The sequence below is a fragment of the Coregonus clupeaformis genome, chromosome 11, assembly GCF_020615455.1.
Source record: "Coregonus clupeaformis isolate EN_2021a chromosome 11, ASM2061545v1, whole genome shotgun sequence".
Classification (NCBI taxonomy): domain Eukaryota; kingdom Metazoa; phylum Chordata; class Actinopteri; order Salmoniformes; family Salmonidae; genus Coregonus; species Coregonus clupeaformis.
Window position 1 is genome coordinate 32,062,584 of NC_059202.1, and position 20,913 is coordinate 32,083,496.

The 20,913-nt window shown below is 44.8% G+C and overlaps 1 protein-coding gene across 1 annotated transcript in view; it reads left to right on the forward strand.

Moving 5' to 3' along the window:
- The window catches only part of LOC121576783 (tight junction protein ZO-3), a 35,331-nt gene that overhangs the window by 12,708 nt on the left and 1,710 nt on the right, over window positions 1-20,913 (forward strand). The window contains 29 exon segments of the mRNA XM_045223589.1: window positions 1,320-1,376; window positions 1,675-1,799; window positions 2,721-2,823; window positions 2,990-3,278; window positions 3,432-3,535; window positions 3,749-3,938; window positions 4,185-4,266; window positions 5,764-5,864; window positions 5,964-6,045; window positions 6,133-6,251; window positions 6,411-6,608; window positions 6,740-6,806; window positions 7,452-7,567; window positions 7,694-7,791; window positions 11,186-11,193; window positions 11,238-11,326; window positions 12,105-12,177; window positions 12,412-12,479; window positions 12,574-12,634; window positions 14,646-14,802; window positions 15,051-15,159; window positions 15,344-15,563; window positions 15,817-16,019; window positions 16,109-16,284; window positions 16,419-16,629; window positions 16,746-16,846; window positions 16,957-17,460; window positions 17,462-17,497; window positions 17,638-17,687. Of these exon segments, the coding sequence (XP_045079524.1) occupies window positions 1,320-1,376; window positions 1,675-1,799; window positions 2,721-2,823; window positions 2,990-3,278; window positions 3,432-3,535; window positions 3,749-3,938; window positions 4,185-4,266; window positions 5,764-5,864; window positions 5,964-6,045; window positions 6,133-6,251; window positions 6,411-6,608; window positions 6,740-6,806; window positions 7,452-7,567; window positions 7,694-7,791; window positions 11,186-11,193; window positions 11,238-11,326; window positions 12,105-12,177; window positions 12,412-12,479; window positions 12,574-12,634; window positions 14,646-14,802; window positions 15,051-15,159; window positions 15,344-15,563; window positions 15,817-16,019; window positions 16,109-16,284; window positions 16,419-16,629; window positions 16,746-16,846; window positions 16,957-17,460; window positions 17,462-17,497; window positions 17,638-17,687 (3,797 nt within the window).

The window sequence follows — 20,913 nt, forward strand, 5'->3', positions numbered from 1 at the left end:
TAACTCTGAGGACGTTGGGAAAAAAGCTCTTGGTACTGAGTAGACTGACACCCCATTTAATTGATCCCCAATCTTTAGGTAAGGCTGTACAGTGCCATATGAATGTCAATACGCACAATAGGCTGACTGGGGAGGTGATTTCACACAGTCACTGTCCCGCGATAAGAGCTACAATGCTAATATTTGCGTAAACTCTTCACAGTTGTGTGGTGTGGGTGTCACCGAGTAGACTGATACTCATTTCATTGCTCCACATTCCAACCTTGTTTAACATGGTCTAGTCTAAATATTGAAGTATTTCACCAATTGTGACCTACCTGCGTCACTTTCAAAGAGGTACTTTTATTTTGAAGGCAAACTGCAAATTCCACTATTGTGGCTAATCCTTATTGTGGATATTTTCACAACACATAAACCGGTCAGGTCAATGCTCACCAGCCAGATGAAGTTTACTGTCTGCTTATAACGTTAGCTTTGGGCAACGGGGTTAAGTAGCTGGCTAGCTAGTTATTTTCATAAACTGAAGTTACATTTCAAGTTCAAGTGGCTACCTAGCTTATACCTACTCACATGGATTCCAAAATCATTGCAAATAATATTGAATATGACTGCAGTTTCTATTGGTTATTGTTTTCAGGCTTAAGTTAGTTGCATTGGTGCTAGCTAGCTACCCTAGAAGTTGCTAATAACATCTCTATCAAATATATTTGCTAACATTTTTGATCCTGATCATTTGATCCTGATATTATTTCAAATGATTACAGACGTTTTCCCATTCAGTCGAACAAATAATGCATTATTACCAACGCGCTTTTGTAAACACGTCGTTGGTTGCCGGTGTGTGCTTGTTTGCAGACTTTTTTTGTACAGCTTTGACAGTGCTACTGATCGTAGTGGTGGCGCTTGGCTTGCACATGCAAATTAAGCACACACAACATGCTAGAATATAATTGTATTATTTGACACGTCAAATAGTGTTATTTGAAGTGTATCTTTTTTGACACGCGAAGACCCAAACGGCGGTCCATACAGCAAGGCCATAAGTGCTGCCAGCTGAGTCTTTCCCCTGTGGCCCCTCCCCCATACCTGCCAGACAAGAATGGAATGGGACAGGTAGGAGCACGTTGCTGTTGACTCACTCCTCTCCTCACTGTCTCTCAAACAACGCTGGGCTGTGTAAGGACATAAAACAGCTGCTTCTGATGTTGTTATCTGACTTCTGTTGAAGTTGCTCTGGTTCATTAATGGCAAAATGGAGAATGCCGGTACTCTGCTATTGGTTTAACATGTTGTAATGGGTTTGATGTTTTGTTTTTCAGAAACCAGAGATGGAGGAATTAACAATATGGGAGCAGCATACTATAACACTCAGCAAAGTAAGTGTCTATCTTGTTGTTTGGTCGGTCAGTGTTTTGATGTTATACTTTCACCTGAAACTTAACCGATTGTACAGTACTTCACTTACTTCAAGGTACACTGAATGAAATAGCCTACTGAACCACTTTAGTCGGAATGGATTTAAGAGTAACTGCAGGAATTAAGAGTAACAAAGACACGCCCTGCTCCCTGTTACTCTAGGTACAGGTCAGGTGACACACTTCAGTGCTGATGGAATGTGCTCACTCACTCACTCACTCTCTCCCCTTTATCACCCTCCCTCTCTCGCAATGGCAGGATTCCAAGATGGGGTTTGGCTTTGCGATATCAGGAGGCAGAGACCAGCCGAACCCGGACTCGGGGGACGCATCCGTGATAGTTTCAGATGTGGTGCGTAACGGACCCGCTATGGGACGGCTGTTGTAAGTCACCTACACCATACACATTTACCCTTCAGGCTAGCCAGTAGACCTGCTTGCTTACAGCTGCACTAGGGTCGGACAGACTTCCTGTGTAGATTGACACCGCAGAGCCTACCTCAATCCAGGGATGAGAAATGCGTTGTACTCTGAATTGTCCCAGTATCCCAACTGTTACACCAAGATTGAACGACTGCTAGTTTTGAAGTAAACTGCCCTTTTCATCCTCATGCTAGCTAGCAGTAGCCACAGCAGCCATTATGGAATGGCACGTTGCGTTGAACAACAAAGGAGCTGATTGGCTGATACTGCCATTCCCCAAAAAATACAATTGACTCCAAAATGTATATAGCCTCCACATTAATGGTAGCATCCACATTAATGTAGAAGTGTTTAGAAAACATTATTCTTATTTACAATAAAAGTGACTCCAAAAAGACACAATACATTATTTACCATTTTATTTCTATTGGGCACAAAATAATCTGAAATGCAACCAAAACAAACAGCAAATGCATCCAACAAATTTGCAGAGTCACAAGCTTGATGTAGTTATTGCGTGCTATGAATATGGGACCAAATACTTTTTACTACTTTAATACACCTATAAGTGAATTTGTCCCAAAATGGGGGAACTATGTACAAAAAGTGCTGTAATTTCTAAACGGTTCACCCAATATGGATAAAAATACCCTCAAATTAAAGCTTACAGTCTGTGCTTTAACCTCATAGTCATTGTGTCATTTAAAATCCAACGTGCTGGAGTACAGAGCCAAAACAACAAAACATTTGTCACTGTCCCAATACTTTTGGAGCTCACTGTATATAAACATACACACACACATACAAACACTTAAAATCGCATGTGTTTGATCGTTAGGAGTGCTTGATTACCTTGTTCTACCTCTCGTCCCTCTCCAACAGTGTCAGAGATCAGATCGTCATGGTCAATGGGGTGTCAATGGAGAATGTCTACTCTACCTTCACCATCCAGAACCTCAAGTCATGTGGCAAAACAGCCAACATAGTGAGTACTGACAAAAACCTTATGTACTGTTCTGTTTAGATTAGTTATTCTTGACATCTTCATGTGATTTGTGAGCAATTCCAACCCCAGGTTATGGCTGTGATATCATGATTTCAGTACACCAGAAAAAATAAATGTAATACATTACTGACTCTCCCTCTCTCAGACAGTGAAGCGTCCTCGTAAGATCCAGCTCCCCGCCAGCACCAGACCATCGCGTGCTGCCTCTCACTCCAACCTGCTGGACCAGGACCCCCCACAGAGGCTCCGACGCTACTCCGATGGCAGTGACCAGGCCCACAAAGCTGACCGCTATCGCGCCCCCAGCTCCGCCTTCGACCGCAACGGGACCGCTCATGCCCTGCCACTCAGTTCGGGGTACAAACGGCTCCCACCACAGGCCTTCCCAGACAAGCCAATCAAAGCCACCCTGCTGAAGAAGAAACTCACAGATGGTAAGGAGAAACCACAGGAGAGAGAATTTGGGTCGTGTTTATTAGGCCACGCCGTAGAAAAAGGTTTCAGTGTCATCACAGATCTGACATAGATGGGTGAATGCAAGGCTTCCACTATATCAATTTCATGTTGCCTTTTTCTTCCTGTTTCAGAGTATGGACTGAAGTTGGGAAGCCAGATCTTCATCAAACACATGACTGAGACGGGTCTGGCTGCCAAGGAGGGCACTCTTCAGGAGGGAGACCTCATTCTCAAGGTAAGAGAAAGCAGGCTGTTATTATGATATTTAATCACAAAACATTTGGTTTGTACATAGTTGTGATTCTTTACTGGGACCATAAACCAAATGCTCTTGATGACAAATACACTTGGTATTCTAATGGTGTCTGTTTCCAATATTTGTCATTGTATGAAGCCAAATGAGATTTCTGCATTCTGTGACTATAACGTTTTTCTACTTCCTGTCCAGATCAATGGGATGACCACAGAGAACCTGTCCCTTCTGGAGACCAAGCACCTGGTGGAGAAGTCACGGGGAAAGCTGACCATGATGGTCCTGAGAGACGACCGCAAGTTCCTGGTCAGCATCCCCGAGGTGGAGGACAGCGCCCCCAACAGCGAGGAGGACCACCCCGGCAACAGCAGCTCCGAACTGGAGGGTGAGGGAGAGAGGAAGGAGGGAGGGAGAGAGGAAGGAGGGAGGGAGAGAGGGGGGGATTAGTGTGTTAGGGAGAGAATGTAGCATCAGCACTGCACCTCATGACTGGAGAGAGGGTGGAAGGAGTAAAGTGATTGATGTGAATGTAATGTCATAAGCAGCCCCTGAACAGCAAAGTAAAAGTTGGTCCAGCTGATCCAGTATGTGATTCCTAAGTGTTTTAATGTATTTCCTTGGTTGTCCTCAGACATTTCAGACCTGGATACAGACATCCCCACTCCCAGAGACAGAGTGTCACGCTCTGCAACTAGAGAACGACGCACACGCAGGTAACCTCACCTGAAACATGTTTATTTCACCTATTCTGATCTTCTTATTGAGATGTCTGTACTTAATCCAACATTTTCTTAAAGGAAAGGTTCACACATTGTGAATGTTATATTGTTTTTGTGCATCTCCGAGTGATATTCTATCGATTCCCTGGGTCATTTCATGTTTTCATGTGTATCTGAATTATTGCCGTTCAAGCAGGCAGAAATCCGTCCGGTATGACGTAGCACTGTGATAAAGTCACTCTCACTACACTGAAAGTTAATAGGAATACGACTTTTTGATCTTGAAAACGTCTATCATACATGTCAGATTTCAATACTGGCTGATGTCAACTCGGGAGGAGGTCTTCTCTTGAATGAGCCATTGATCATATTTTTGCGATATTCCTACCTTGAGAAATTTGTAATTTAACAGAGGGTCTAGCACATTTCTCCTGTTGCTCTGCCTCTTTAGTCCAGGGTGCATTGCATGGTGCCGTTGCCAGAGAGGACTTGAATGAATGAATGAATGAAGGAACGTTTAACGCCCCAACCAGCAGACTGTCGACCAATCGCATTCACGTTGTCATGCTGCGTCACGCGGTTGCTAAGCTAATCGTTACGCAATCCCTTCTCAAAGTCAGTGTATATGTCGAGAAACATGCCTATTTTCCTCAAGTACGTAATGTCACGATTCCAAAGCTATACGATATTACAGATGGCAGGTTCATTATCTCACATCTCGGAGAAGATTAACGTGTTAAATTCCAAATAGTTTGCATAGTCAACTTACACACAGCTCTGACAAACACACTTACCCCACCAGATATGCCACCAGGGGTCTTTTCACACTCCCCAAATCCAGAACAAATTCAAGAAAGCGTACAGTGTTATATAGAACTCCTTTCCATCTTATATTGCTCAAATGAACAGCAAACCTGGTTTAAAGCAACACCTCATGGCACAACGCCTCTCCCCTATTTGACCTAGATGGTTTGTATGTATGTATTGATATGTAGGCTACATGTACTACATGGCCCATTGACATAGCATGGGCAACATTTCCCATCTCCTCAAAAGTATATATCTGCCATTGCGAATGTCAGACTCCACTCTGAGGCACATCGATCTGCAGGTTGAACATGGTGAGATAGTAGACTCCTAAATTGATAGTGCAGTTTTGTTTAGGCGATTTTACAGCTAACTAGCTACTTTACATGCTGATATTGTCTTTGGTATCTAGCTAGGTAGCCAGCCAGCCAGCCTGCCCATAGAGAGAGCATTGCACTGTGTATTTTGTAGTCGACTGCAACAGATTTCCACAACGATTTTCCATGTTGCTACCAACCTTATTATAAGGCCAAAAATTACACATTTGTTCACAATTTTTTCTCTCTCAGATATTAGTGTTATTTACACTGTCAATTAAAGGAGTTAGTGGATTTTTCCTTTAAGTGACAAGTCTGCTTTTGACCTATGTATGACAAGGCTTTCTCTCTCTCTGGCTTGTTGCAGAAGAGCTGAGCCTCCTCCTCAAGTAGCTAAGTCACGTGATCCGTCCCCGGTGCGGTCAACACTGTCCCGGCCTGTTGCAAAAGCCTACCCCTCTCACCGAGGTGAGTCCAGTTCTCAACTCCTTCATAAACATTGGTCCATCCCACTCATGTGTAATCCGTACCCTGTCATATTGACCTGAGCTGTGTGTTTCAATCTAGCCCCCTCAGAGTCGGAGTCTGACCGCAGTGCCTCACCCACTCCAGTCAGGAAGGACAGCCCAGACCACGCCAACAAATACAGGTGGGTTCAACCTCAAATTAGACACGGTTGGTTTGATATTATCTGTCTTAGTGTGTTTCATTGAGGGGTGTTTCTCTCTTGCTGTAGAACTCTTTCAGGGGTGTCCACCCTCCCCAACCCCAAAGCCTCACCTGCCGTCCTCGACTGGGCCGCCCCACGTTCCTCCCGTCCCTCCTCCTCCACCTCCACCTTGAGACCTCGCAAAGGTAAACACACCACACAGGCTATAGGGAAATCTCATCAAATGACAGAGTGGATCATGATAATAGCATGTTCTCTCCCTCCCTCTCTCTCTCTCTCCTTCACTCTCTCTCCCTCTCCTTCCCTGTCTCTCTCTCTGTGTGTGTGTGTGTATGTGTGTGTAGTGGTGTCAGAGTCGGACTCGGACCGCAGTGCCTCCCCACCCCCCAGAAGAGGGGAGAGTTCCCGAGTCACAGAGGACCACTCGAGATACAGAGTGCTCCCTAACCTGCCCTACCCTGGGACACTGAGAGCCTCCCCCATCACCATTCGTCAGGATCCCCCTCGACGGGTCTCCTCTCCTGTCAAAGCCCCACTCCCAGGTCAGTACCCACTACGTACACCCCTTGCCTCAACTTCCACAACAGGAACACCTTGACGGAACATTGTAAGTGCATTGAAATGAGGTAGAAACGGCCACATAATTGGAGCATTACCCCTGTTCTCTCCTCAGACTCTGAATCTGAGTCAGACGGCAGCTCCGGGCCCGCCCACAGCCAGGACTCCCGGAGCAGATACAGGTACAGATGAGGCCCACCCCTACCATCCTACCCCCCCAAGTCCCAGCAGGAGCCCCCGGACTGGGGCACTGGGCAGCCGATGCATGCCACCCACCTCCTCCTTCCACTCTTGTGCTATTATTAATTTACTGTTCAGTTTTTATGATTATTTTATTTTTGGTCTGTCGGCCTTGATTGACGATTACGTTGTACCCCATAATGCATGTTGTGCTTGTGCCTACTGTGAGGTTTTGTTTAACAATAAAATAAAAGTGACTTCCACTGAACACGTCCCTCTACTGTATATGTGGTTGAATCTGGTCAAAAAGCAATCAGCAGTACGATCAAATCAACAGAGATTGCCTCTTACCTGACTATGAATGAACATCTTAAAATGCATTTGAAATTATACATGGATGGGTTTGCATTCATGGCATGAATAACAGACAAAGGTATTATTTTTTGAATTTAAAGCAACAATGATGCTAAATTGTCCATATGCTCATGACATGTGATTAGCCATGTGAGACAGCTCCCCCAGAGGTCCTAAGGTGAATATATCAGTCTTCTCATCATTATCTATTTTAGCCAAGGGTCCCCCTTTCCACACGTAACTGAGTTCTGTTGTCTTCCTCCCTCACTCCCAACCTCCCTCTTCTCTTCCAGAGCCACTCCGTTGGTAGCCATGTTGCCCCAAGTGGAGTCCCCCAAGTGGAAAGCCCCCCAAGTGGAGCCCCCCAAGTGGAAAGCCCCCAGTGTCACAATGAGCAACCCTGCTAAAGGTGTGTGTGCGCGTATTGACTTACCTGTATGTGTAACTTATGCTTATTATTATTATTATTATTGCTCATGTGTGGTCTGTTTTGTGGTTTGTTTGTGTTTACCTATGTGTGTGTCCATGTCCCCAGGGCGCTCAGGATCTGAGTCGGAGGCAAGTTATGCGTCCGTCCCTCGACGGCAGTCTGTAGACAGCGCGAGGCTCCAGGGTATCCAAGAACAGATACAGGTCAGGCTGACAGACACCACACCAACCCTTCTACAACATTGGCACACATACACGTTTAGTCAAAATGGTTTCAATAGTTGTCTGCTTCAGTGCACTAGATTCTCTGAAGATAAAGCCAGGATGCTAGACTGGTTAGTCTACTTATACAAGGAACTGGGTGAACACTTGAAACAACACTGACACATTAACATACAGTGCCTTCAGGTTAAATTTAGATTTTTTTTGTCACTGGCTTACACACAATACCCCATAATGTCAAAGTGGAATGATGTTTTTCAAATGTTTTAGAAATGTATAAAAAATGAAAAGCTGAAATGTCTTGAGTCAATAAGTATTCAAGCCTAAATCAGTTCAGGAGTAAAAATGTGCTTAACATGTCACATAATAAGTTGCATGGACGATTTTTGAATAACTACCTCATCTCTGTACCCCACACATACAATTATCTGTAAGGTCCCTCAGTCGAGCAGTGAATTTCAAACACAGATTCAACCACAAGGACCAGGGAGGTTTTCCAATGCCTTGAAAAGAAGGGCACCTATTGGTAGATGGGTTAAAAAAAAGTAGACATTGATTATCCCTTTGAGCATGGTGAAGTTATTAATTACACTTTGGATCGTGTATCAATACAGCCAGTCATTACAAAAGATACAGGCGTCCTTCCTAACTCAGTTGCCGGAGAGGAAGGAAACCGCTCAGGGATTTCACCATGAGGCCAATGGTGACTTAAAAAAAGTTACAGAGTTTAATGGCTGTGATAGGAGAAGGATGGATCAACAACATTGTAGTTACTACACAATCTAACCTAATTGACAGTGAAAAGAAGGAAGCCTGTACAGAATACAAATATTCAAAAACATGCATCCTGTTTGCAACAAGGCACTAAAGTAATACTGCAAAAAATGTGGCAAAGCAATTAACTTTTTATCGTAAATACAAAATGTTATGTTTGGGGCAAATCCAATACAACACATTACTGAGTACCACTCTCCATATTTTCAAGCATAGTGGTGGCTGCATAGTTATGGGTATTCTTGTAATCGTTAAGGACTGGGGAGTTTTTCAGGATAAAAAAGAAACAGAATAATGCTAAGCACAGGCAAAATTCTAGAGGAAAACCTGGTTCAGTCTGCTTTCCACCAGACACTGGGATATGAATTCACCTTTCATCAGGACAATAACCTAAAACACAAGGCCAAATCTAGTGGCCGGGTTAGTTTTGACTTAATTCTGCTTGAAAATCTATGGCAAGACATGAAAATGGTTGTCTAGCAATGATCAACATCCAATTTGACAGAGCTTGAAGAATTTTGAAAAGAATAATAGGCAAATATTGTACAACCCAGGTGTGGAAAGCTCTTAGAGACTTACCCAGAAAGACTCACAGCTGTAATTGCTGGGGTGTGAATACTTATGTAAATGACATATTTATGCATTTCATTTTCAATACATTTGCAAACATTTTGCTCTAATCCATTTTTAATTCAGGCTGTAACACAACAAAATTTGGAATAAGTCAAGGGGTATGAATACTTTCTGAACGCAGAGGTCAGAAACAGGCCAAAACCGGCCCACAAGTGTTGTTTTTTTGGCCCCCCCTCCCAAAGTTTGTAGTAAAAAAAATAGCCAAGAATTCGGTAAAATTATTTTAATTTAGAAAATCTGTTCCCAAGTATTCCTACAAATAAAAAGATGTGATCGTGTCTCAATGTAATCAGAGTATGAAATTACTTATTTTCAAATACAACCTCTTTTTGGGCTTACTTGTGGTCAATTTGTTGGGTACACATTTTTATGATTATGTTCTGGCCCCACGACCATCCACTCGGACAAAATCGGCCCGCGGCTGAATCTAGTAGCCTATCCCTGACATACAGTGCCTTCGGAAAGTATTCAGACCCCTTGACATTTTCCACATTTTGTTACGTTACAGCCTTATTCTAAAATGGATTAAATTGTTTTTTTCCCTCATCAATCTACATGCAATACCCCATAATGACAAAGCAAAAACTGGTTTTTAGAGTTTCTCCCATTCTTCTCTGCATATCCTCTCAGGTTGGATGGGGAGCGTTGCTGCATAGCTATTTTCAGGTCTCTCTACAGATGTTCGATCAGGTTCAAGTCCGGGCTCTGGCTGGGCCACTCAAAGGACATTCAGAGACTTGTCCCGAAGCCACTCCTGTGTTGTCTTGTCTGTGTGCCTAGGGTCGTTGTGATGTTGAAAGGTGAACCTTCGCCCCAGTCTGAGGTCCTGAGCTCTCTGGAGCAGGTTTTCATCAAGGATCTCTGTACTTTGCTCCGTTCATCTTTCCCTCGATCCTGACTAGTCTCCCAGTCCCTGCTGCTGAAAAACATCCCCACAGCATGATGCTGCCACCACCATGCTTCACTGTAGGGATGGTGCCAGGTTTCCTCCAGACGTGACGCTTGGCATTCAGGCCAAAGAGTTCAATATTGGTTTCATCAGACCAAAGAATCTTGTTTGTCATGGTCTGAGAGTCTTTAGGTGCCTTTTGGCAAACTCCAAGCGAGCTGTCATGTGTCTTTTACTGAGGAGTGGCTTCCGTCTGGCCACTCCACCATAAAGGCCTGATTGGTGGAGTGCTGCAGAGATGGTTGTCCTTCTGGAAGGTTCTCCCATCTCCACAGAGGAACTCTAGAGCTCTGTCAGAGTGACCATCGGGTTCTTGGTCACCTCGCTAACCAAGGCCCTTCTCTCCCGATTGCTCAGTTTGGCCGGGTGGCCAGCTCTAGGAAGAATCTTGGTGGTTCCAAACTTCTTCCATTTAAGAATGATGCAGGCCACTGTGTTCTTGGGGACCTTCAATGCTGCAGAAATTGTTTCGTACCCTTCCCCAGATCTGTGCCTCGACACAATCCTGTCTCTGAGATATACGGACAATTCCTTCGACCCCATGGCTTGGTTTTTGCTCTGACATGCACTGTCAACTGTGGGACCTTATATAGACAGGTCTGTGCCTTTCCAAATCATGTCCAGTCAATTGAATTTACCACAGGTGGACTCCAATGAAGTTGTAGAAACATCTCAAGGATGATCAATGGAAACAGGATGCACCTGAGCTCAACTTTGAGTCTCATAGCAAAGGGTCTGAATACTTATGTAAATAAGGTATTTCAGTTTTTTTATTTTGTATAAATATGCAAAAATGTCTAACAAACTGTTTTCGCTTTGTCATTATGTGGTATTGTGTGTAGATTGCTGAGGGAAAAAAATGTATTTAATCCATTTTAAAATATGGCTGTAACATAACAAAATGTGGAAAAAGTAAATGGGTCTGACTGAATACTTTCCGAAGGCACTGTACATAGTCCTCCTGCATGCTAAGATCACACACTGTTTGAAGTCTGTCAATGTCAAAAAGTCTTATGGTAGTTGACACAGTAAGGGCATTATATTGAGTGTGATTGCTCTCTCTCTCTCCCAGAGCTCTGCATGAGATGAAATCTTCTCCAACTCCAGTAGTGAGACAGGACCCCCCTCGACAAGGCATGACCCACTCCAGACCAGTCTCAGGTCAGTGACCCTCCTGTGAAAGATGGGCACCATCTAAAAACATGTAATTTGTGGTTGGAAGGCCTGTACATGTACAGTGCCTTCAGAAATAATTCATACCCCTTGACTTATTCCACATTTTGTTGTTACAGCCTGAATTCAAAATGGATTAAGTAGATTTTTTTTCTCACACCCATCTCTAACACAATACCTCATAATGACTAAGGTGCTTCTACAAAGTATTAACTCAGGGGTGTTAATACTTATGTAAATTAGATATCTGTATTTCATGTTCAATAAATGTGAAGAAAATTTTAAAAACATGTTTTTACTTTGTCATTATGGGGTATTGTGTGTAGAAGGGGGAGAAAACAATCTACTGTATTAAATCTGTTTTGAATTCAGGCTGTAACACAACTAAATGTGGAATAAGTCAAGGGGTATGAATACTTTCTGAAGGCATTACATTTTACATTTTAGTCATTTAGCAGACGCTCTTATCCAGAGCGACTTACAGTTAGTGAATACATATTTTCTTTATACTGGCCCCCCGTGGGAATTGAACCCACAACCCTGGCGTTGCAAACGCCATGCTCTATCAACTGAGCTACATCCCTGCCGGCCATTCCCTCCCCTACCCTGGACGACGCTGGGCCAATTGTGCGCCGCCCATGAGTCTCACGGTCGCGGCCGGCTGCGACAGAGCCTGGATTCGAACCATCTCTAGTGGCCTTAGACCACTGCGCCACTCAGGAGATATTGTATGTATCCTCATACTCTGTGTGTTTGCCCTGTTCAGATTCCTCTGATTCGGACCGTGCACCCTCACCCCCTAGGAGGACTGGGAGTACAGATGTGGAGAGCAACCACAGGTAAAACGCTAGTTTACAGTATATTCTAGAAACCACTATAGACAACCAGGTAAAGAACAGTTTAATCAACCACCATAAACAAAAGAAAGGTCCTCTGTGACAAAAGTCACGTCACTATTCAAGTCAATCTGATCACAAGTGTGTGCACACTTCCACCTTCTCTGACCTCTAACTCACTGTAGAAGCATTATTGTGGAAATGTGAGTGAATGGTACTGTATCTCTTCCCTTGTAGTATTCCACGCAGAGCCAATGGCAATGTCCGCTCTGGGATATCAATGAAGAGCAACCCTCCGGTCTACTGTAAGTACCAACTCTCTTATATCAGCTCTCCAATGTCCTCTATAATGTATTAGTAACTCTGGATGTAAGGTCTTAACTGTTATTTCCATTTCAGCCAAGACAGAGGAGCCCCTCTACTCCCTACCCCCAGACTCCATTCCCACACCTAGCTTGGGGTGAGTTGCTTTATTTATACCCATATAGACTACATTAAAGGGATACTGGCAATGAGGCCCTTTATCTACTTCCCCAGAGTCAGATGAACTCGTGCATACTATTTTTGTGTTTCTGTGTCCAGTATGAAGGAAGTTCGTGAGCCAATGGGTATCTACTAGCATCTATGGGTATCTACTAGCATGCTAGGCCAAACAGATACACTGCTAAAAAAATTAAGGGAACACTAAAATAACACATCCTAGATCTGAATGAATGAAATAATCTTATTAAATACTTTTTTCTTCACATAGTTGAATGTGCTGACAACAAAATCACACAAAAATTATCAATGGACATCAAATGTATCAACCCATGGAGGTCTGGATTTGGAGTCACACTCAAAATTAAAGTGGAAAACCACACTACAGGCTGATCCAACTTTGATGTAATGTCCTTAAAACAAGTCAAAATGAGGCTCAGTAGTGTGTGTGGCCTCCACGTGCCTGTATGACCTCCCTACAACGCCTGGGCATGCTCCTGATGAGGTGGTGGATGGTCTCCTGAGGGATCTCCTCCCAGACCTGGACTAAAGCATCCGCCAACTCCTGGACAGTCTGTGGTGCAACGTGGCATTGGTGGATGGAGCGAGACATGATGTCCCAGATGTGCTCAATTGGATTCAGGTCTGGGGAACGGGCGGGCCAGTCCATAGCATCAATGCCTTCCTCTTGCAGGAACTGCTGACACACTCCTGCCACATGAGGTCTAGCATTGTCTTGCATTAGGAGGAACCCAGGGCCAACCGCACCAGCATATGGTCTCACAAGGGGTCTGAGGATCTCATCTCGGTACCTAATGGCAGTCAGGCTACCTCTGGCGAGCACATGGAGGGCTGTGCGGCCCCCCAAAGAAATGCCACCCCACACCATGACTGACCCACCGCCAAACCGGTCATGCTGGAGGATGTTGCAGGCAGCAGAACGTTCTCCACGGCGTCTCCAGACTCGAGTCTGTCACATGTGCTCAGTGTGAACCTGCTTTCATCTGTGAAGAGCACAGGGCGCCAGTGGGGAATTTGCCAATCTTGGTGTTCTCTGGCAAATGCCAAACGTCCTGCACAGTGTTGGGCTGTAAGCACAACCCCCACCTGTGGACGTCGGGCCTTCATACCACCCTCATGGAGTCTGTTTCTGACCGTTTGAGCAGACACATGCACATTTGTGGCCTGCTGGAGGTCATTTTGCAGGGCTCTGGCAGTGCTCCTCCTGCTCCTCCTTGCACAAAGGCGGAGGTAGCGGTTCTGCTGCTGGGATGTTGCCCTCCTACGGCCTCCTCCATGTCTCCTGATGTACTGGCCTGTCTCCTGGTAGCGCCTCCATGCTCTGGACACTACGCTGACAGACACAGCAAACCTTCTTGCCACAGCTCGCATTGATGTGCCATCCTGGATGAGCTGCACTACCTGAGCCACTTGTGTGGGTTGTAGACTCCGTCTCATGCTACCACTAGAGTGAAAGCACCGCCAGCATTCAAAAGTGACCAAAACATCAGCCAGGAAGCATAGGAACTGAGAAGTGGTCTGTGGTCACCACCTGCAGAACCACTCCTTTATTGGGGGTGTCTTGCTAATTGCCTATAATTTCCACCTGTTGTCTATTCCATTTGCACAACAGCATGTGAAATGTATTGTCAATCAGTGTTGCTTCCTAAGTGGACAGTTTGATTTCACAGAAGTGTGATTGACTTGGAGTTACATTGTGTTGTTTAAGTGTTCCCTTTATTTTTTTGAGCAGTGTATAATATGACTAAAACATTCATTTTAAACCTTGCTTACATTTGTATACGATTTTTGTTTGTTTTTCGGCTCCGAAAACTTTCGGAGGCCAAATAAAGTCACCCGCGGGCCAAAATCGGCCCGCAGGCTGCCAGTAGGAGAACCCTGCTATAGTCTGTTGAATATAAGACAATGCTCCTTTTCATTAATACTCATTTTGATTTGACTCCTTTTTTAAACCTGTATTTACTCTGTAGATACAGCTCAGATCTGAACACAGTGTCGTTTGTGAAGGAGGGGAGCGTTGGCCTGAGACTGGTGGGAGGCAACGACGTGGGCATCTTTGTGGACGGGGTTCAGCCTAACAGCCCAGCCCAGGAGCAGGGCATTAAGGAGGGGGACCAGATCATGAAGGTGAGACCCACTGATCACAGCAGCGGTCACCACCGGTACAGGGTGTGCAGGCTTTTGTTCTAGCCCAGCACTAACACAGCTGATTCAACTAAGATCTTGATTAGTTTATTCCGTTTTTTTTATTTTTAATGCTGTGTAAGTAAAAGCCTGTACACACTGTAGCTCTTTGGTGTTGGTGACCACTGAGGTGCTGATTTACAGTACAAGTAGATGCAACACGTCTTTCACCGCTTATGGTCTTGTTGTAGGTGAATGGGGTGGATTTTGGTCATTTCAACCGTGAGGAAGCTGCAATGTTCCTGATCAACATCAAGAGAGGGGAGCCGGTGGACATCCGTACTCAGAACAAGATGGACCGTGAGTACTACTTCAGAGACTGAAGCAGATGCAGGGGGGGGAAGAATTGTAGTTGATTTCAGAGGATTTGTCCATGTGACGTTTTCTATGGAATTACTTTGGTATTAACTCTACCCAGTAATAAGGGACATACAAATGATAAAGTTATTCCTAAATGACTAAGTTATTCTTCCTCTCTTGTCAGTTTACAAGAAGATCCTGAAGTCCAACCTGGGGGACTCGTTCTACGTCCGGACCCACTATGACAACGAGGTGGAGGGCAACATCGGCCTAGCCTTCACCAGGGGAGAGGTGTTCAGGGTGGTGGACACCATGCACAAGGGCAAGCTGGGCAAGTGGCTGGCTATACGCATGGGCAACGACCTGCATGAGCTGGACAAGGGCACCATCCCCAACCAGGCCAGGTGAGTTGAGACTAGAATGATTGATTGGTTGGTTGGTTTATTCATTCATTGATTGGTTGGATTTGGATGTAAAAGACAAATGTATAAAGATACATATGGTTACAGAGCATGACACCTGAGAGTGCACTATGCTACTGCACTATTTTCCAATGTGTACACTTACAGTAGATACTGTCATTAGGGTTGCTTTTATTCTACAATAATTATATTACAGCATCATTTACATGGTATTTCCTCTCCGTCTCTCTCTCAGGGCCGAGACTCTGGCCAGTATGGAGCAGGCTCAGAGGGCCAGTGGAGGAGGGGATCGCCACGTCTCAGGGCCCAGGGCAGAGTTTTGGAAACTACGGGGGCTCAGAAGGGCCAAGAAGAACATCCGCAGGACTCGTGATGACCTGCTCCAGCTCACCATCCAGGGCAAATTCCCAGCATATGAGAGAGTTCTGCTCAGAGAAGGTAGGGACAGTTTTATTTTGCATAATAGTTCACATAATAGTCAAACACTTTAAACACATGTACACCCTTTGACCCATGTGGCGCTCCAGCTAATTTCAAACGGCCAATCGTCATCCTGGGTCCTCTGAACGATGTGGCCATGGAGAAGCTGGCCAGAGAGATGCCTGACGAATATGAGGTGGCAGAGATGGCTCCTCATAGTAGTGGCGCAGACACCACTTCCACAGTCATCAAGCTGGACACAGTACGAAGGATTGCAGAGAAGGTGATGAAACAAACTGGGATGTGACCTGTTTTGGTGTGAGACAGAGCAGACGTACAACTGCTGTATGCTTGTTTGAATCCAGGACCAGAATTGAAGAAAAATGCCTTGTATGTTTCTTCACTCTCTGTTTCCAGAACAAGCACCCTCTACTGGATATTACTCCTACTGCAGTGGAGCGTCTGAACTACATCCAGTACCACCCCATGGTGCTGTTCCTGGACCCACACAGCAGGAAGGACGTCAAGGCCATGAGGCAGAGGATGTGCCCCAACTCCAACAAGAGCTCCAGACGCCTCTACGCACAGGCCCTCAAGATGAGGAAGCACTGCAGCCATCTGTTCGCAGGTAAACCACACACCTGTGTTATCAAAACACATACATGTTGTTTTTGCTCTTAAGTGGTTTATCTGTAAAAAATAGTTTTATTAATAAATATGTCCCATCATTCCCATTCTTCCCAGCTCGTATTGATCTCCAGCCCAGCTCTAATGTGTGGTATGAGACTCTGAAAGACAAGATTAGACACCAGCAGGCCAAACCTGTCTGGGTCTCAGAAGTCACGGTAAGACAGACAGATCCCAGCTCACAGTCAAACCGGGAATTTGCTCTCACTGAATTACCTGGCGGAATAAAGACCAAAATAAGTAAATAAATGTCTGTCTGTGTGTTTAGTTGGAGGGAGGCGGAGAGGAGGAGCTGGATGCATTGGACCGGTCCCACTCGGACTACCTGAGTGCTGCCAGTGAACTGGAGGACACAGACGGAGAGGCGTTTACAGACGGAGAGGTCTACACTGACAATGAGGACCTGGAGGAACCATTTAATGCCAGCAACCAGTCCCGGATGTCCAGGCTCACCGCTCTAGCCCGCTCTTCAGAGCCTGCCTCTGAGTACTACAGCCCCGGCCCCTCCCCCGAGCCTCTGAGAGAGGTTCCACCCTTGATGCATGTGTCTGAGCCCAGATCAACCCGTTGTCCATCTGACGGCCCTCCTCGCGGTGACCTTGCTGATGACACCCCGTCCTATCATAGCTTCTCAGATTCGGACTTCAGTACCATTGACCAGGCTGTTCCGACCACCCCCTCGGACACACCCCCTGACTTCATAGCCCCTGACCCCAGAATCTCTGTCCCTGAGCCCCAGTCGGCCGAGCTGCTGCCAGAGAGTCCCCCCAGCCGTCACACTGTCAGTCATAGAGAAGAAACTCCAACAGGTACTGATGGGACTGTCACAGTCCAGCATAGCACAAACTCTTACAGATCCTCTATAAGCTCTTAGTGTACTTCTAAAGGCTCAAATACTCTTAACTTAGTCTCCAGTGATTTTGACCCATGACCTCTTCCCCTCTTTCAGACCCGTATGGCAGAATCTCAGGAGAGGAAAGCATCCCCATCGTTCATTGTGTAAGTGAAGTAGACCTACTCTACTAGTCAAAAGTTTGGACACACCTGCTCATTCAAGGGTTTTTCTTTATTTTTACAATTTTTTACATTGTAGAATAATAGTAAAGACATCAAAACTATGAAATAACACATATGGAATCATGTAGTAAACAAAAAAGTGTTAAACAAATCTTCAAATAGCCACCCTTTGCCTTGATGACAGCTTTGCACACTCTTGGCATTCTCTCAACCAGCTTCACCTGGAATGCTTTTCCAACAGTTTTGAAGGAGTTCCCTCATATGCTGAGCACTTGTTGGCTGCTTTTCCTTCACTCTGCGGTCTGATTCATCCCAAACCATCTCAATTGGCTTGAGGTCGGGGGATTGTGGAGGCCAGGTCATCTGATGCAGCACTCCATCACTCTCCTTCTTGGTAAAATAGCCCTTACACACCCTGGAGGTGTGTTGGGTCATTGTCCTGTTGAAAAACAAATGATAGTCCCACTAAGCCCAAACCAGATGGGATGGCGTATCGCTGCAGAATGCTGTGGTAGCCATGCTGGTTAAGTGTGCAGCAAAGCACCCTCACACCATAACACCACCTCCTCCATGCTTTACGGTGGGAAATACACATGCGGAGATCCTCCGTTCACCCACACCGCGTCTCACAAAGACAAGGCGGTTGGAATCATAAATCTCCAATTTGGACTCCAGACCAAAGGACCAATTTCCACCAGTCTAATGTCCATTGCTCGTGTTTCTTGGCCCAAGCAGGTCTCTTCTTATTATTGGTCTCCTTTAGTAGTGGTTTCTTTGCAGCAATTCAACCATGAAGGCCTGATTCACACAGTCCCCTCTGAACAGTTGATGTTGAGATGTGTCTGTTACTTGAACTCTGTGAAGCATTTATTTGGGCTGCAATTTCTGAGGCTGGTAACTCTAATGCACTTATCCTCTGCAGCAGAGGAACTCTGGGTCTTCCATTCCTGTGGCCAGTTTCATCATGATGGTTTATGCGACTGCACTTGAAGAAACGTTAAAAGTTGTTTAAATTTTCCGTATTGACTGACCTTCATGTCTTAAAGTAATGATGGACTGTCGATTCTCTTTGCTTATTTGAGCTGTTCTTGCCATAATATGGACTTGTCATTTACCAAATAGGGCTATCTTCTGTATTACCCCACCCCCCACCTTGTCACAACAGAACTGATTGGCTCAAACGCATTAAGAAGGAAAGAAGCCCTGTTATTTTATTTTACTTCTGCTCTTTTTTTCTCAACACTTTTTTTGTTTTATTTTACTTTTTTATTAAAAAATATATGCATTGTTGGTTAAGGGCTGTAAGTAAGCATTTCACGGTAATGTCTACACCTGTTGTATTCGGCGTATGTGGCAAATACATTTTGATTTGATTTGAAATTCCACATTAACTTTTAAGGCGGCACACCTGTTAATAGAAATGCATTCCAGGTGACTACCTCATAAAGCTGGTTGAGAGAATGCCAACAGTGTGCAAAGCTGTCATCAAGGCAAAAGGGTGGCTATTTGAAGAATCTCAAATATAAAATATATTTTGATTTGTTTAACACTTTTTTTGGTTACTACATGATTCCATACAGTGCCTTGCCAAAGTATTCATCCCCCTTGGCGTTTTTCCTATTTTGTTGCATTACAACCTGTAATTTAAATGGATTTTTATTTGGATTTCATGTAATGGACATACACAAAATAGTCCAAATTGGTGAAGTGAAATGAAAAAAATAACTTATTTCAAAGAATTCTAAAAAATAAATAACGGTGAAGTGGTGCGTGCATATGTATTCACCCCCTTTGCTATGAAGCCCCTAAATACGATCTGGTGCAACCAATTACCTTCAGAAGTCACATAATTAGTTAGATTGCACACAGGTGGACTTTATTTAAGTGTCACATGATCTCAGTACATATACACCTGTTCTGAAAGGCCCCAGAGTCTGCAACACCACTAAGCAAGGGGTACCATGAAGACCAAGGAGCTCTCCAAACCTGTCAGGGACAAAGTTGTAGAGAAGTACAGATCAGGGTTGGGTTATAAAAAAAAATATCAAACTTTGAACATCCCACGGAGCACCATTTAAAATCCATTATTAAAAAATGGAAAGAATATGGCACCACAACAAACCTGCCAAGAGAGGGCCGCCCACCAAAACACACGGACCAGGCAAGGAGGGCATTAATCAGAGAGGCAACAAAGAGCTGCAAAGCTGCAAAAGCTCCACAGCGGAGATTGGAGTATCTGTCCATAGGACCACTTTAAGCCGTACACTCCACAGAGCTGGGCTTTACGGAGGAGTGGCCAGAAAAAAGCCATTGCTTAAAGAAAAACATAAGCAAACACGTTTGGTGTTCACCAAAAGCAATGTGGGAGATTCCCCAAACATATGGAAGAAAGTACTCTAGTCAGATGAGACTAAAATTGAGCTTTTTGGCCATCAAGGAAAACGCTATGTCTGGCGCAAACCCAACACCTCTCATCACCCCGAGAACACCATCCCCACAGTGAAGTATGGTGGTGGCAGCATCATGCTGTAAGTCGCTCTGGATAAGAGCGTCTGCTAAATGACTAAAAATGTAAATGTAAATGCTGTGGGTATGTGTTTCATTGGGCTCCCGAGTTGCGCAGCGGTCTAAGGCACTGCATCTCAGTGCTTGAGGCGTCACTACAGACCCCCTGGTTCGATTCCAGGCTATATCACAACCGGCCGTGATTGGGAGTCCCATAGGGCGGTGCACAATTGGCCCAGCTTCGTCCGGGTTTGGCCGGTGTAGGCCGTCATTGTAAATAAGAATTTGTTCTTAACTGACTTGCCTAGTTAAATAAAGGTACAAAATAAAATACAAATCGGCAGGGACTGGGAAACTGGTCAGAATTGAAGGAATTATGGATGGCGCTAAAGACAGGGAAATTCTTGAGGGAAACCGGTTTCAGTTTTCCAGAGATTTGAGACTGGGACGGAGGTTCACCTTCCAGCAGGACAATGACCCTAAGCATACTGCTAAAGCAACACTTGAGTGGTTTAAAGGGAAACATTTAAATGTCTTGGAATGGCCTAGTCAAAGCCCAGACCTCAATCCAATTGAGAATCTGTGGGATGACTTAAAGATTGTTGTACACCAGCGGAACCCATCCAACTTGAAGAAGGTGGAGCAGTTTTGCCTTGAAGAATGGGCAAAAGTCCCAGTTGCTAGATGTGCCAAGCTTATAGAG